The sequence below is a fragment of the Desmodus rotundus genome, chromosome 11 (assembly GCF_022682495.2).
Source record: "Desmodus rotundus isolate HL8 chromosome 11, HLdesRot8A.1, whole genome shotgun sequence".
In the NCBI taxonomy this organism is placed as follows: Eukaryota; Metazoa; Chordata; class Mammalia; order Chiroptera; family Phyllostomidae; genus Desmodus; species Desmodus rotundus.
Window position 1 is genome coordinate 76,747,740 of NC_071397.1, and position 16,352 is coordinate 76,764,091.

The window sequence follows — 16,352 nt, forward strand, 5'->3', positions numbered from 1 at the left end:
GATAAGTGCTTCCCACTTTCTAATAGGAGTAATTTTTAATCCATCAGCATTTTCTTACAGTCACTCTAGGTCTGGTAACATGTATTTCAAGAAAGTCAGCCAACGTTAGTAATGAAAGCTTGACCAAAGAAATTTACTTGTTATAAATAGATGAGATATGCATATGAATAACTTATCAGACTATAAAAGTTTTCCTTCATTTACCCAACCTTTGATGTATGTTTTCATCAATCAATTGCTATTGTTAGGATGAAACCCAAGAATCTAGCTGTTTTTCAAATGAATTATTTTGTCAGTGTAGTCATAAGCTGTAAATTATATTTATAATGTGAGCCCTGTAGTGACTATTAGAAGTATTTATGAATATGTAAAAAAAAATCAAGTATTAGAGGAAATAATTTATTTTAATTTTAGGCTGCAGGTAACAATATTGAAAGCATTTTTACCAAGTAGAAAGAGTTCATAGGATCTAAAAGTAATCAATACAGATTATTAGGATTTGGGCAAATAAAATTTTTAATTAAAATAAAAAGACCAACTATAGCTTATTTCCACAGTGCTGTTAGAACCTTAGGAAGTATAAGGTAAAGCTAGTGAAAATATATCTGACTGAATGACAATGCCCTAATTCTGCCTTTATCTTGATGAAATTTCAAAGTAATCAAACTTGTCTCTTTGGATATTATAAAAATCCATTAGCTTGAACCACAACTCAGCTGTCATAACATCAGTGAAGAAACCTTCACAACCCTTAGGCTCCATTTCCCCCTGCCTGATGTTTTAGTCTCTGCATCTTGTTCTATACAGAATGACTTGATTTAAATTTAATGTTCCTCTTTCCTTTCCAATGCCAGCCTGAAACCTTTGGCCTACAGTCGTCAAGAGGGTGTGTCCCCTGCAACTGTAATTCCTTTGGGTCTAAGTCGTTCGACTGTGACGACAGTGGTCAGTGTTGGTGCCAGCCTGGAGTGACAGGAAAGAAATGTGACCGATGCGCCCAGGGCCATTTCAACTTCCAAGAAGGAGGATGCACAGGTCTGTCCTGGAGACTAAGCCCTACCCCTTCACTCTCTGTTTGGGGTGTCTTGCAAGTTTGTTGGGCAGGGTTCTCAGAGATTAAAGGGGAGGCATCTGATGACAAATATATGCTACAAAATATTTAACCTAATAAGAAACATATATTTATTTTAAATTAGCAAAAGAAACACACTGCAATTTGCAACACTGCCCTGGAGATAACTGAATTTGCAAGTACTCGATACAAGTGCATCAGCAGATCCCAGTTCCGCTGTGTCTTTTCGGGACTGTGACCTCTCTTCAGCCAGTCCCTCAAAGTCCTGCAGTTTGAAAGTCAAATGTTCAGTTTTTCTGGTACCAAGGTTGTCTTAGTGTAAACTCTACTCCCAAGCTAATACAGTTCAACTTTCCGTTTTCCTATGGCAAACTTGGTAGAAGGATCAGAGAAGTTAATACCTTTTTGTGGTACAAAAAAATATGTTTCATCTACTTTTATGTGTCTTGAAAACTGTGATATTCTGAGAAAGAAACAGGTTGGCTGTAGATGTTTTTTAGTTTGTAAGAAAATGCACGTGGGGGTTTCTAACATGATTTGCTCAAGCAGTATTCTCATATGTCCAGTCACAGCCTTCTGACAATCCTGGTATGGAGAGTAGAAATTAGCACAAAATAGTTGAAAGTAAAGACTTAACATTAGCATTGATTTATGTGCCACTAATAGGGAATTGACCCTTATTCTAACCTATTAACCTTTGCTTACTAAACTCTCTGATTCACTATTGATGATACTCCTATATTCTCAGCACCATGAGAAGCACATGGTAAGATTTTTTAAGACTTTTTTATGGACTACTATAGTGAATTTATGTGAGAAGTATCAGGAATAATATTTGAAATTATTCTCTAACACCTATGATATACAGTTGCGATCATAAATTAAGCCATTATAAATTATTCTAAATGTTATCATTGTAGTCCCTCCAAGCATCTGCATGTGATTTCTAAGTCAATATCTGTATAATAACAAAACCTCTAAAGCTGAGTTTTCAAATATGCTGGGTTTTGTTTTTGTTTTGGGGGGTTTTTTTTGGCCCTGGATGCTGTGGTTCAGTGGATTGAGCACCAGCCTGCAAACCAAAGGGTTGCCGGTTTGATTCCCAGTCAGGTCACATGCCTAGGTTGCAGGCCAGGTCCCCGGTGTGGGGCATGTGAGAAGCAACCACACCTTGATGTTTCTCTCCCTTTCGTTCTCTCTCCTTTATCCTTTCTCTAAAAATAAGTAAATAAAATCTTTAAAAAATAAAATAAAATATACAGTCTTTTAAATTTAATCTTATTAACATTTTTGCATAATAGAAATTAATGATTGTGCTATATATTCAAATATATCTACTACCAAAAATTATAAAAGGGACCAAAACACTATTTAAAATATTGAAATAGAGAACATTTTAGAAATGCAGACTTAGTAGCATTTAACACAGAAAAACAGAACAGAGAACAAGAACCAAAGAGGTAAGAGCATTATTTTGAGAGCATAACTTACTCCAAAGAGCTTAAATTTATTTAGTGGCACCACAGGTAACTAGTTATGTGAAGTTAATTGAGTGACCTGGTTTCCCTGTCCCTCTGCAAAATTCATCTATTAAATAAACAAAGTAAGCTCTGGCTGGTATGGCTCAGTGGATTGAGTGCTGGCCTGCGAACCAAAGGGTCACTGGTTCGATTCCCACTCAGGGCACATGCCTGGGTTGTGGGCCAGGTTCCCCATAGCTGGGTGCTCAGGAGGCAACCACACATTGATGTTTCTCTCCCTCTCTCTCTCCCTCCTTTCCCCTCTCTAAAAATAAATAAACAAAATCTTTAAAAAAATAAAAAATGAAAAACATAATAGTATATACTTTGCTGGGGTTTTGCAAGAATTAGTTGAGTTAATGGCTATACAATATTCAGAGGAATGCCTGGCACATAAGTGCCATGTAAGTGTTTATTGTTATTGCTATAATTATTATCATTATTTCTATATGGGTATTATCCATGTGATACACAATCTATGTTAACAAAAAAAACTAATTAGTTACTCAGTTGTCTTATTAAGTCAGTGTTATGATTCCATTAAAGAACTACTTAGAGAATTTCTATTTGCAGGTAATGATTTGAACTGTCTGAGACATTTTTTAGCACATAAATTTAAACACAAAATGAACTATTTTACTTATTAATAAATGATGCATATAAACTAAATCCTTTGGCTGAAAATTAGCAGCAATGATAATAATGATAACAAAAATAATGGCTGAGATTTATTTGGCATTTACCCTATGTTGGGTATTATGCTAAACACCTTTCATAGCTGGTATGAAATGCTGTGAGCTATGATAATTATAATCCCTTACAATGTGAACTTAATCAAATATCCCAAATGTATTTTGTTAAAAAGATTTAATCATCATATAACCAATTAAAAGGTTTCTTGTAATATTCGTCTTCTATTTAAATTCAAGTTACTTGGTTTTTCTTCTCTTGCTTTCTCTCTTTAATATGAAACACTGCACAAAATATACTCAGCAACTAGGTCAACTATTATGTAACAGCAGCATATAGTCCTTATCTTGGATAGCTCTGAAGAGCTCAATCTTGTTTTTGCATTCTTCGTGACAGTGCATTGGTGGGGTGTATTTGTGCTCTTTATATATTGCATCAGAACCTAGAAGATTCAAAATGTATTGATTGAAAAGAAATAAGGCAGGTGGTAAATAAAACTCAAAAGCATCTGTCTATCTATAAATGTGTATATGTTTATATATGTCAGTGTATATATACATATATACATTTATCTGCCCATAAATGTGTATCAGGATATATATGTGTGTATCAGTATATACTGAATTTAGGAAGCCTATTAAGCTTATTGGTTTTTATTGCAAATCAGAATCAGCAACAGGAAGGAATTGTTAATCTATACAGTATAGAAAAATTAATTGTGAATTAAATATAGAAACAACATTCCAATCTTTACAGTATCTAGGTATAAGGTAATGCAGTTAACATGGAATATGATACACCAGTTCTTTGTTTCCTTAAGCATATTTGAAAAGTTAAAAATACCTTACCTTTTGAAACTATTAAGTGAATTACAACATATGTGTGTTGAACAACTCTGAAGTACACTGCACTATGATATAAAAGATGAATGAGTTAAAATTTTACTTTCAAGGATCCTTAGCGATAGAATAGAAAATAAAACAACACAAATCATGTTTTCTATCAAATTTTTACTTTTTGTTCCCCCTTTCACCTGTGAAGCTTGTAACTGTTCTCATGTGGGTAGTACCTGTGACCCAACGACTGGGCAATGCATTTGCCCTCCCAATACCATTGGAGATCAGTGTTCCCAATGTGCACCTAGGACCTGGGGCCACAGCATCGTCTCCGGGTGTAAGGTGAGTGAATCGCTTTATTTCATCTGATAAGGTCATTTAAAGATTCTTATGTTGGTAGACCTCTATAGTTGGGCATTTCAAAATCCGATATTATATTACAAAACAATGTGAAACTATCACTATGGAGTGATTGCATCTATTGATCAATATCTCACATTTATTTCACTTGTGGGAAAGATATTGAAGTAAGTATACATTATGCCACCTCATCCATGATTCCTACCAAAAAAGGGGGGGAAAGAACAAATAAATATATAATGAAATGGAAACAGCTAGAGCCTCATACTTACACACAATGAATTATATCTGCAAAATACAAAGTACAAGCAAATTAGGAACTAATTAAAAGAATTTGCCCAAAATCTATACAAATGACCTCAAATTGTGACTAGGTTTCAGTTTCTAGTAAATAGTTGAGGAGTTCTGAAGAGTCTTAACAACCTTTCACTTAGAAAAATTCTCAACTGTTTCCATAGCTGGACCTTAGAAAGCTTCATGACCAAACTCACACTTAGAGAAACATGTGCAGCATCCCGGGGGGAGTAACTATTCAGTCTGAAGATTCATAGAGCTACATTTTTGGAAACAAACAAAAATTCTTCAAGAGTTCCAAAATTTTAGATGAGTGTAAACAATGCTACAAGTTTCTATGACTTTTTTTTTTTTTGCATTTTCCACTTGGAATCCAAGTATCTGTCTCATCACTGGACTCATGAAAAAGCCATAAGGAGACTTAGGAGGGTTCCATGTAGCCACAAAATCTGATGATGTGGCCAAATTCTAATAAAACTCCTGAAATTGCAGTTGATATCTAATGTTCAAGCTATAAATCAGGATAAATTATAGTCCAAGTTTTTTAAAGTAGTTATATATTTGATACCATTATATAATGATCATTGACCATCATGTGGTTTGAAATTGAAGTGTTTTGATTACTTTGAGCCACTATTAAAAATCTAAATTTCTGAATAACCTCATCATTATGATCAGTTAAAAAATTCATAGATCCCTCACAAATATTTATAAGCATGAATTCTCTTATTTTAAAAACTTGGATGACTATAATCTAAATCTACAGTGATTTGAGTTTATAGCTTTCCTCTGTGTCATGGATAATTTCTCCATGCTGAGGTGTGAGCGCACACATCATTGGAGCTTTTATTAAAGCAGAATAGAAAGCCTGCCATCTTTTGCTAGCAGGGGAATAGTGCATAAATCCTCTGTTGCTAAACAAACATTACATCTAATTATGATTTAGGTTTGATGTTGACTATAGTGCTATCTAAACATATGGTTAATGGTTTCATTTAGTCTTCACTATAACTTGCTGGATACACTTCCTGCTTTGGAAAGGTCCCAATGTCTATTGGTACTGTCAATTAGTCTTTAAGAATTATACAATAAATTAGGTGGTAGACATTTTATATTTTAGTTAAATGATAAGGATGTCTCATAAGACACTTTTAAAATTTATTGCATGATTATAGTTTCCATCCATACCTAATTTTCTGTTTCTGATTACAGCCCATTTTGGTTGAGTCAAGGAAAAAAAAATATTTAAGTGAATAAGCCAATCATCCTTATTTTGAAATCTCATTCTACACCTGATGTTCTATAAGGATGAGTTACTTGGGGTGAGGGCAGTGAGTAGTTCAATGCTTGGAAACTGTGTTCATGTTTGTAACATAATAAACAATCACACCTGGGGGTCTAAAATAACCTAGTAACATCCCCTATCCAGCACTTTTTACTGGATAGCAATGAAGACACAAAAAATACTTAATCATAAAGATACCCAAAATAAGGCCTGGCAATTATTTTTATATCAGAATCTTGGAAAATATTTCACCAAGCATTTGGACAGGAAACAGATAATATATGGGAAGCTGGTGATTGTGTATCACACTCTAGAAAGAGTAATCCCATAAGTAAAGTCTTCTTGGCAGGAGCAGAAGAAGGAATATCCCCAGTAGTGGTGGATAGAAGAATTAAGCTGAGCAATGAACGTGTGAGAAATACAAAGTGAGATCCAGCCAGAATTAGATCTGGGAGTTTGGCAAGTTGCTGTGCACATGAGTCTGCCATAGAGCTGTAGATGTCAGAATAGTAGTACAGCACCAAGAAGAGTCAGGTGCCAGGCTAAGTATAAATACTGTGTGGCGACAAATTCAGACACAGAGAGGTGTTGTACCCACTTAGATACCAAGTCAGGACCCACTCGGGAGACAAACCAAACCAGTTATTTAAACGGGGAAAGTAGGATATAAAGACTTGTTAACTGGTAAAAGGCAGTTCCTTAAAAAGTTACTGAAGTAGCAGATAAAAAAGAACGGCTACCAGCTGTAGGCTTATGGAGGGTGGACCATAAAGGAACCAAGGGCTAAGAAAGGCCACATGCTTCCCTCTCTCCAACCCCAGCAAGGCTGAGATTCAGACCCATTTAAAGAGAGGGTGGATACCCCAGCACCACACAGCCTGCCTGTGGTAAAGCAAACAACAACTAAACACTTGGCAGAGTTTGTGTGCAAATGCTAGTCTAAGGAAACTGCCCACCGCTGTTGAGGGCTATGGGAATGACTTAGAAGCAGCATGTCATGGTCAGAGGTGTGTGCAAACTGAAGCTACTTAGAAATCTGGTGACAGTGGTCTTAGGGGCACAGTTGGAATCATTCTAACCTTCTGGGCTCTCAGGCTAAATAATATAATAATGATAACGATGAGAGTAATGAAGACTGAACCCAGGACAGGAGTGTCTTCCCACCACTGAGGGTTTTTTGGTCTCTATAGCACCCTCTGTTCATGAAGCTTAACATTCAGCTACCTGGTCATGGAGAAATGTCTATAGGTTCTCTTTTTATTATTATTATTTTATTGTTAAATTACAGTTGTCTGCATTTTCCCCCACCATTCCCTCCTACCCCAGCCAAACCAACTTTCCTTCCCTGCTTCCCCCTCCCCCTTGGTTTTGTCCATGTGTCCTTTATAGCAGTTCCTGAAAACCCTTCTCCCCATTGTCCCCTCCCCCCCGCCCCTCTGGCTATTGTTAGGTTGTTCTTAATTTCAATGTCTCTGGTTATATTTTGTTTGCTTCTTTCTTTTGTTGATTATGTTCCAGTTAAAGGTGAGATCATATGGTATTTGTCCCTCACCTCCTGGCTTATTTCATTTACCATAATGCTCTCCAGTTCCATCCATACTGTCGTAAAGGGTAGGAGCTCCTTCTTTCTCTCTACTGCGTAGATTCTAACCTCAGCATCACAAAACAGGGCAAGGAAGAGTGAATTTAAAGCTGTGCAACAGTAGATTGATCATTGGCACAAGTAGTCTCTGAAAATCATTTATTTATTTCAAGATTCTAAATGGCATTTTAGACATACCCTTAGACATATGCTCCTATTACATTGCAAGGATATATGAACTTTGTAAATCAAGAGTAGAGTATTTTAAAGAATATAAGAAAAGCAGATACATAGATGAGGGAAAATCAAAGAAGAGAGGAAATAAATCATGGAAAAGAAGCTAAACATGCAACAGTGTAATTAAAATAAGCATTGGATATATACATACAAAAGGATTTTCCTGTGTAAAATGGGAGCTATAAAACAGAGGAAAAATTTAAGAGGCAAATAAGAAAATAACTACCAAAGACATGAGGATGAGTGGCCAGGCATTATAAGGGATCCTGAAGAACAAAACTGGTAAATGAGAACAGAAGTAAATATCAAACACAAATTTGAAGAGATAACACTGAACCCCGAAACAACTTTATTATCGAACTGAGAAAACTCATCATGTCACAGTAAATTAATGAAAAGAACTTCAAAATTTAAAAAATTCTATTAAAATTCTGAATTACACACAAAAAGAGAAAATCACATATAGTTCCCAGCAAAGCACTTCAACTCAGGCTTGTCTGAAAACTGAAATGCCAGAAACAACCCCTACATGTCACTTCTCTAAGTTCTCCCTGGCTTCCCCACATCTGGTTTGGGGCATCTTGTATGTTCTCATAGCATTTTGCATTTTCCTCTATAACATAATGTCATTCCATTGTGTTCTATTTGCATATTTACTTGTCTCTGTCCATTAAACTGTAAGGTATGTCTCTGTACAACCGAAGTGCTGTAAAAATGAGACGATAAAGTAAAATGACTTTGTCTGAAGTTCAGTCTTGAAAACAAAAAGGGTCTGAAGAAAACCCACATCTAATTCCTCCTTGCCACAAAAAGGCAGAGGAAGTACATTTGCTTTCTTATGCAATAGTATTACGGTTTCTGGACGCTCATATATTTTAGTAAATGCAGGAAGCAATTTCAGTGTTATGTTCACTCATGTTTCCCAAGCGACTAAACTGGAATAGTACAAAGCATATAATAGACACATGATTAATGTGTGTTTAATGGGAGCAAAAAAAACCCATTAGAATTAAAATTTTAAGCTATTCCCCAGGAAATGGTGTTAATCGTTGCTGTTTGGGCCTCCTCCGTAGGCTTGCAACTGTAGCACGGTGGGATCCTTGGATTTCCAGTGCAACGTAAACACGGGCCAGTGCACCTGTCATCCAAAATTCTCTGGTGCAAAGTGTACAGAGTGCAGGCGTGGTCACTGGAACTTCCCGCACTGCACTCCCTGTGACTGCTTCCTGCCCGGGACTGAGGAGGCGACCTGTGATTCTGAGACCAAAAAATGCTCCTGCGTGGATCGAACGGGGCAATGCACTTGCAAGGTATGTGCTGTCAAAATACATTCAGGAAAAACTCGCCTCAATTCTATTTTCATCGCTCAGTGTTAACTTCATTCAGTATTCATTATTCCTGCTTCATTGGGCTAAACAAACAGAAAAACAAAAACTCCTTGACAGTCACAGACATTTTATTGATATATGTTCATTAGCATAGTGATAAGCACTGCTTTTTAGGAACTTATTTTTACCCAAAGCCTAATTTTTTTTTCTAGCTGGTAGATATGTGATATATTTTTAATGGTAAATTTTTCTTTACATATCCACTTTGCTTAAACAAGAATAATCTGGGGGTGGGGGGAGACAGTTTTCTTAAGCATTCAGAGAAAATCAGAGCTAAATAATAAGGCTTATAAAAAAACATTTTTCCTCAAATTAATCTGCAATCACTGTGCACTGAAAAATATATTTACTGCTGTGGAAGTTCTGTAAAATTTCATCACATATAAACACTGACATTTCAAACAGTGACTATGTGGGAATTTCAGCCTTCATTAATATTGTTAAACGATGTAGAAAAACAGTCCATTAAAAAGGATAAGAGAGATTTTTCCCCCATCTTAGATGTATCTGAAAAATCAATTTCAGGGTAAATGCAATTAAGACTGGGTCACAGGTATCTTTTCAAGAAAAAGTCAATATGGAGAGGGACAGAAACACAGAAGGATGACATCCAGGCTGTGATTGCTAAAACAATCTTTTTTTTTCCCCCACAGGTGAATTTTTTTTTAATTTTTATTGTTATTCAATTACAGTTGTCTGCCTTTTCTCCCCATCCCTCCACCCCACCCCAGCTGAACCCACCTCCCTCCCCCACCTCCACCCTCCCCCTTGATTTTGTCCATGTGTCCTTTATAGTAGTTCCTGTATCCCCTCTTCCCAGTGTCCCCCCCCCCGGCTATTGTTAGATTGTTCTTAACTTCAATGTCTCTGGTTATATTTTGTTTGCTAAAACAATCTTGAGAGTTTAAGAAAAGGCAGCCTCTGCCACTCAGGGCCCTGAAACAAAATCCAAAATACAATGCTGCATTGTTATATATTTTAATTATGCCTGCACATTATATTTGTTTATGTTATGTTTTATTTAATCCTTTATGTTTCCATTACTGTTTATATTTAATACACATTAATGATTGTATACACATTACATAACAATAATTTTATAAATCTACATTTTAATATCCTGTCTCTTGTTTACATCTACTTTTTGCATCACATCACTGTTTAGGAGTCGAAGTTTTTATTTTGCACTTTAAATTCTCATGACTCTTTCATACTGTTCACAGCAGAATAGTAGAAAATGTGCTGCTTAGATTTAAAAACAGTATACAATATCTTTGATAATGTGCTTATGTATAAATAAGGCATATTTTAGACTCATGCAATCTCAACAGGATTATCTACATGAACTACCATTTGAGATGTGAAGTACAATACTCAATGATTTTTTTTTCATTTTTAAAACATGTGCTCCTGTTATTTATTCTCAAGTTCATTTCTCTCACAACTGCACTGTTATGAACACTGGGGAACTCTCATCCTTCTTCAGGTGCATGTGGAAGGTGTCCACTGTGACAGGTGCCGGTCTGGCAAATTCGGACTTGATGCCAAGAACCCACTTGGATGCAGCAGCTGCTATTGCTTTGGCACCACTACTCAGTGCTCTGAAGCGGAAGGACTGATCCGCACGAGGGTGAGTGAGGACCTGCTGAGCCATGTAATGGTATAATGTCATCCCTGCTGGCATCTTTTAGCTGGGCACTGAGGGCTAGGAGGAAATGGCAAAACATTTAAGCAACCTTTCCCCCTGTGCACATCTCAAAATGGTAAAGGGACCGTGTGCCTTTAGAGGGTTAGAGTAAATGCCTTTTTTAATTTTCCTTAAAAATAGTTCATTTGTTGTTATAAAGAAATAGATGCCAAGGGAAAAGGGGAAACCCTGCAAGGGACACCTGTCTGGGGATTGGGAGAAGCTGCATTCTGAAGAGTGAGGACTGCGGAGCGTGAATGCTGATCTGTGCTAATGTACTCATGAACACCAGGCTCCTTGCACACTTACTCCAGCCAGCCTTCGAGAATCATAGATTTTTTAGGGTGGAAGCGTGTTTATTTTTACTGACATTTTCCTTTAACTCTTCCTACTTTTAAATGCTACTTTTTGTTAATGTAAAAGTCTTCAGTTTTCACAGGTGGTGTGGTTTTCCCTGTGCCAGTGAGTCAGAAAGATTTGTTCCCATGCCCTATTTGCTCATTAGGCTCTAGCTCTGTTTCTTGGGAAAACTGCTCATCGGAATGGGGATGGCACTGCAGGTAGACATGCTGTCCATGACTTGGTTTCAAAGGGGTGCCCAAAAGACTTGAACTCAGCCTCCTGCTGGGATCCGATCCCTTGCAGGTGACTCTGAAGCCTGAGCAGACCATTCTGCCCCTGGTGGATGAGGCCCTGCAGCACACAACTACCAAAGGCATTGATTTTCAAGATCCAGAGATTGTTGCCAACATGGATCGGGTGAGACAAGATCTCCATTTGGAACCTTTTTATTGGAAACTTCCAGAGCAATTTGAAGGAAAGAAGGTAAGGACAAGAACTTTGAAGTCACATGAGAACAAAGCAAAACATGTTTTAGAAATCCATGTGGAGATTTACCTAACTCCTTGCCCCTCACTTTATTTTGTCAGTTGATGGCCTATGGCGGAAAACTCAAGTATACTATCTATTTTGAGGCAAGAGAAGAGACAGGTTTCTTTACATATAATCCTCAAGTTATCATTCGAGGTGGGACTCCAGCTCACGCTAGGGTTATCATCAGGCATATGGCTGCTCCTCTAATTGGCCAACTGACAAGGCATGAAATCGAAATGACAGAGGTAAGGTTACTAGTTGTTTGGTGCAAGGATGTCAATGGTTTTACATTCAGTTTCATCAAAGTAGTTCACTTTCTTGTTAACAGAAAGAGTGGAAATATTATGGTGATGATCCTCGAGTCAGTAGAACTGTGACCCATGAAGACTTCTTGAATGTACTCTTTGATATCCATTATATTCTTATCAAGGCTACATATGGAAATGTGATGAGACAAAGCAGGTAAACTCTAATAGAAAATACCCAAGTTAAGTTCTTATTCTAGAGTCTATAGGGAAGATCGGTAAGACATCAGGCAATAAAAATTTAGAAGTATTTGGTTTGGGAGCGTGTTGAGAGAAGACAAATCAAAGATGGCTTCCAGATCACCTGGTGGGAGTTACTGCCATTTCCCCAAAAAGGAAAATAGGTTGAGAAGCGGGTTTAAGGGGTAAAAGTGGTGAACTGACCTTTGACATAGTGAGTTTTAGGTATCAGTCAGAACTTCAGGAGAGGATGGCCAATAGGGCAGAGATAATGAGCTGTTGTGCTGTAAATAGGCTGCAAGATAGCTGAGAAAACAACCTCCCTAAACCCTCAGGGCCACCGGGCAGAGAGAAGGCGGTCCCAACTCTCTCACCCATGTGTGTTCTCATCTGCACTGTTCACCCCAGTGCCCCAGACGATGCTGCCATTTTCCTGGTGCAACATGATGCGGAAAGATTGGGAATCACACCAAACAGAAAAGAGCACAGAAGAACAACAAAAATAAATACTGTTTCTATATGACACAAAAGGTCCATTAAAATGAGACTTTCTGCCACTGACCCTTAGGATCACACTGGTGACATTCTTACTGCCAGTTTTAGTGCAGTTTTTTGGAAGAAATAGTCTCAACGTTTTGAGGAATAAGTGGGACACATTGAACCTAATATTGTGAGTATAGACTAGTGTTTTCCATGAACATAATTGTAAAAGGGAGGAGTGAGATAATACCAAAGTTCAAGGGGTGATTGTTAAATCTCAAAGAGGAGTAAGCGTGTTTACACACCATGGGGAATGAAGTCAATAGCAAGGATTACATTTCAAAATTATGGAATAAAGAGAGGGCAAGGAATGGAGATGCCATGAGACTTCAACATCATGAGCACACGTAGTCATGTTCTCTGAGTGGAAGGGGCAACTTACCCAATGAGATACAATGAGGAGTCGCCCAGAGGTTTTTGTACTGTGGAGGCAGAAAGTTGAGTTGAGTTCACACACGTATTCTCAATTTCTCTGGCATTTCATTTTCTCTGTTATGTCCTGTAAGAATAAGAAATCGATAGATATTTGAAAGTAGTCTTGTAAAATAAATTTGTAGACCAGTCCAGGGAAAGAAAACAAAAAAATTATGTAACGTCTCATGGCAAACCAATGAATATAAAAATACATTTCCAATGTTTACACTGTGCTAACCCTATAACAGAAATCCTTGTCTTTCATGCAGAAGATCCGTATTGCTTTTCTGATTATACCAAAAGTAAGAGGTTAAATCAAGGGCCAACATTCACTTGCAAATCTGTATTCCTTTGGTTTTCCTTTCATAGCTTTTGCTTCTAACAAGAGATTATTTTATGTGAAATAATATAAAAGCATGTACCAAATATACACTGTCAGCTATCTTGTTAATTAATTTAAATATCAAATAAATGTAAATTAGGTGGTAGAAGCCAAAGCAGGTTCACATGTCATAGAAGATAGCAAACAACTTGGTGAGTGTGCAGACAAATTAATTTGCAAGCTGTTCTGTGCTGCAGTAAAAGAGCGTGGTGGTGCACGGAACCCTTGTTAGTGGGTCTGACAATGCTGTCATGCATTTTTCATTTTTCTTTCTTTGGCTCTCTCACACACATTCCATCTTCCTACGTGGTGAGCGTGTCTTTTTTCCTTATAAGTCTCTTTCCCTTATGACCTTATTTCACATTCCTCACTAAATAATATTTTTTGGCTTAAGAGATCATTTTTTTGGCAACTTCAAAATAAATAAAGGCCACATTTCTTCTAGGCTCAATAAAAATGAGAGTCATCATCTGGCAACAATAAGGACAAGCGAAGTAAGAGATTAGCCCTTGATTTTGTAAGACAGTGGAATTGTGACAAAGTCAAAAGATAATTTTGACTCTTGCCCCCGAAGTAGTTAAGACAAAACTCTGCAGGTTCACTCAGTTACAAGTTTAAGTAAGTCTCAGAAGCAGAGAGTTGAAGAGTTACTATACATGTGGTTTGAGATTCAGACTTTGTTCATATTTTCAATGCTGGGTTTTTCCTCTGCTTTTGTCTTCTCTTACATTTATTTGAAGGATATAACAACTTTGTATTTCTGTTTTCATTTGAAAAAAAGCTTGAATTTGGCTAAGTCCCTGATTCAGGAAAGACAGTTGCTCTCTAACCTCCTGAGAAAAAAGCAATATATTATAGAAACATCTGTTGTTGATCCCATTCAAGTTTCACTTGGTTTTTTAAATACTCACAAGTCTGTTGTGTACAAGCATGTGCAAGAAAAGGAAAGACTCTTCTAATAAATCCACAGGTTATGAAACACCATGAGATGCCAGTGGGGCTGACTTGTCCACAAACACCAAGCTACCTTTTCCCCCAACAGAGAACCCAGGGGAACCTAAAGGCAGAGTCATTCTTATAGGAGGAGAAGGGTTTGTTTGCAGGTCACCACTGCTGTGTGTCCTTCAAAGAGGATAAAGCAAAATCTGAATTTTAACTGAACGTGTGTTTCACAAGAGCTGGCTGATCTTCAGACTGCAGATTCTGATGCTAGCGAAGTCAAAATGCGCACTCATAATTCAGTGTCAATAAAACTTATTTATACCTGCTATAAAGTTTATGATTCAAGCTGCTTACGCCACCAGAGGTGCCTTTTATTGGAGCAAAACTATTCACTGTCTCATTTAGATGTTTATTTTCAGAACATTTCATGTTATTAGCAAGTCATGAAATAGTCTGGGTTTATGAACTGTATATATTTTTATGCATAATTTCAAATTAATGAAAAGGGTAACAATGTTTTTGCTGTGAATTTTTTTTCAATTATAAGGACCTTTCCACCAATAAGGAGCATAAGTTAAGTTACTTGAAGAATTTATTTAATAAAGTTAAACAAAATACTGATTTGAAAATACTTCATCATCAGAAAAAAATCAGTAGTATTCGATTATGCTCAATCATTATTTTCTAGATGGTTTTCTAATGTTTTAGGAGGACATTCAGAAACTCAAGAGGAAGAAATCAGCGTGGGTTGTAAAGGAAAAGCCGTTTCACTAGTGACTGTAGGGGCGGTTCTAACGGGGAAGGACCATGGGCGTCTGTCTGAAATAATGTGAAAATCTAATTACCTGGCCAAGTCTACCTGAAGCCACTCCCATTTTAAAAGTTGACGGGGAGGGATCTTTATAATAACTTCTCAACAGGATTTCAGACATCTAATGTACTAAACTCCTTATGATTTATGTGAATATTTGGCAAATGTATAATCTCAACCTTTGAGGAAGCAAAGATGCAAGAATCAGATGTAGTGCATAAGTTCCTAAATTTTAGGCAGCTTCCAAGCAATAGAATGACAAAAACCTGAGAGCACTCTGGTTGTGGGATTGACTGTTTGCTAGGTGATCTTAACTTGCTGCCTGGTAATCTAAGTATATGCTTGCTGTGCCAGCATTTCTGAAATCTCAATGGAGGTCGCTGAACAAGGACCGGTAACAGCAGTGACTCCTGCAGCTCGCTTGATCGAAAAATGTGATTGTCCTCCGGGCTACTCTGGTTTGTCCTGTGAGGTAAGCTGGTCCCTACTTAACCTGCTTAAGCCCAACTCTCTTACCTAACCAAACAGAAATACTCTCAGAGCTGCTGTTGCTGCAGTCCGTTCTACTCCCATGCGTACCCTCACCCCATTTTATCTGCTCTTCCTCTCACAGTGAGAGACACAGTAAGAGGAGCAGGATGCTGTTCTTACCCAGGAGTAGGAGTCACATCTGAAGGGAAATATTTTATAAACCTTAAAAAGTCTGTAAAAATATGGAGCAGTCAGAAAATAATGTGTTCATAAGGCCCGTTTATTACGTTTGGTTTATTTTCCTGGCACCTCTCCTGACCCGTTGGAGACACTGAAACTGCAGTAGGTTGGTGGTGTTATTAGTGGACTGAGTCATTATCAGTCTGTGTGTTGATATATTCATAAATAATTTTATACGTCTTCTTTTGTAAATAGGATTTGAGAAGCTATGTGACGACACCAGGTTAAAAGTGAAGTACAGCT

The 16,352-nt window shown here is 37.3% G+C and overlaps 1 protein-coding gene across 1 annotated transcript in view; it reads left to right on the forward strand.

Annotated features, from left to right (window-relative positions):
- Positions 1-16,352, forward strand: part of LAMA2 (laminin subunit alpha 2) — a 514,111-nt gene that overhangs the window by 332,625 nt on the left and 165,134 nt on the right. The window contains exons 21-28 of the mRNA XM_024551868.4: positions 855-1,035; positions 4,324-4,460; positions 8,950-9,186; positions 10,751-10,894; positions 11,597-11,776; positions 11,881-12,069; positions 12,153-12,286; positions 15,753-15,870. Coding sequence (XP_024407636.2) covers positions 855-1,035; positions 4,324-4,460; positions 8,950-9,186; positions 10,751-10,894; positions 11,597-11,776; positions 11,881-12,069; positions 12,153-12,286; positions 15,753-15,870 — 1,320 coding nt within the window. The remainder of the gene's footprint in view (positions 1-854; positions 1,036-4,323; positions 4,461-8,949; positions 9,187-10,750; positions 10,895-11,596; positions 11,777-11,880; positions 12,070-12,152; positions 12,287-15,752; positions 15,871-16,352) is intronic.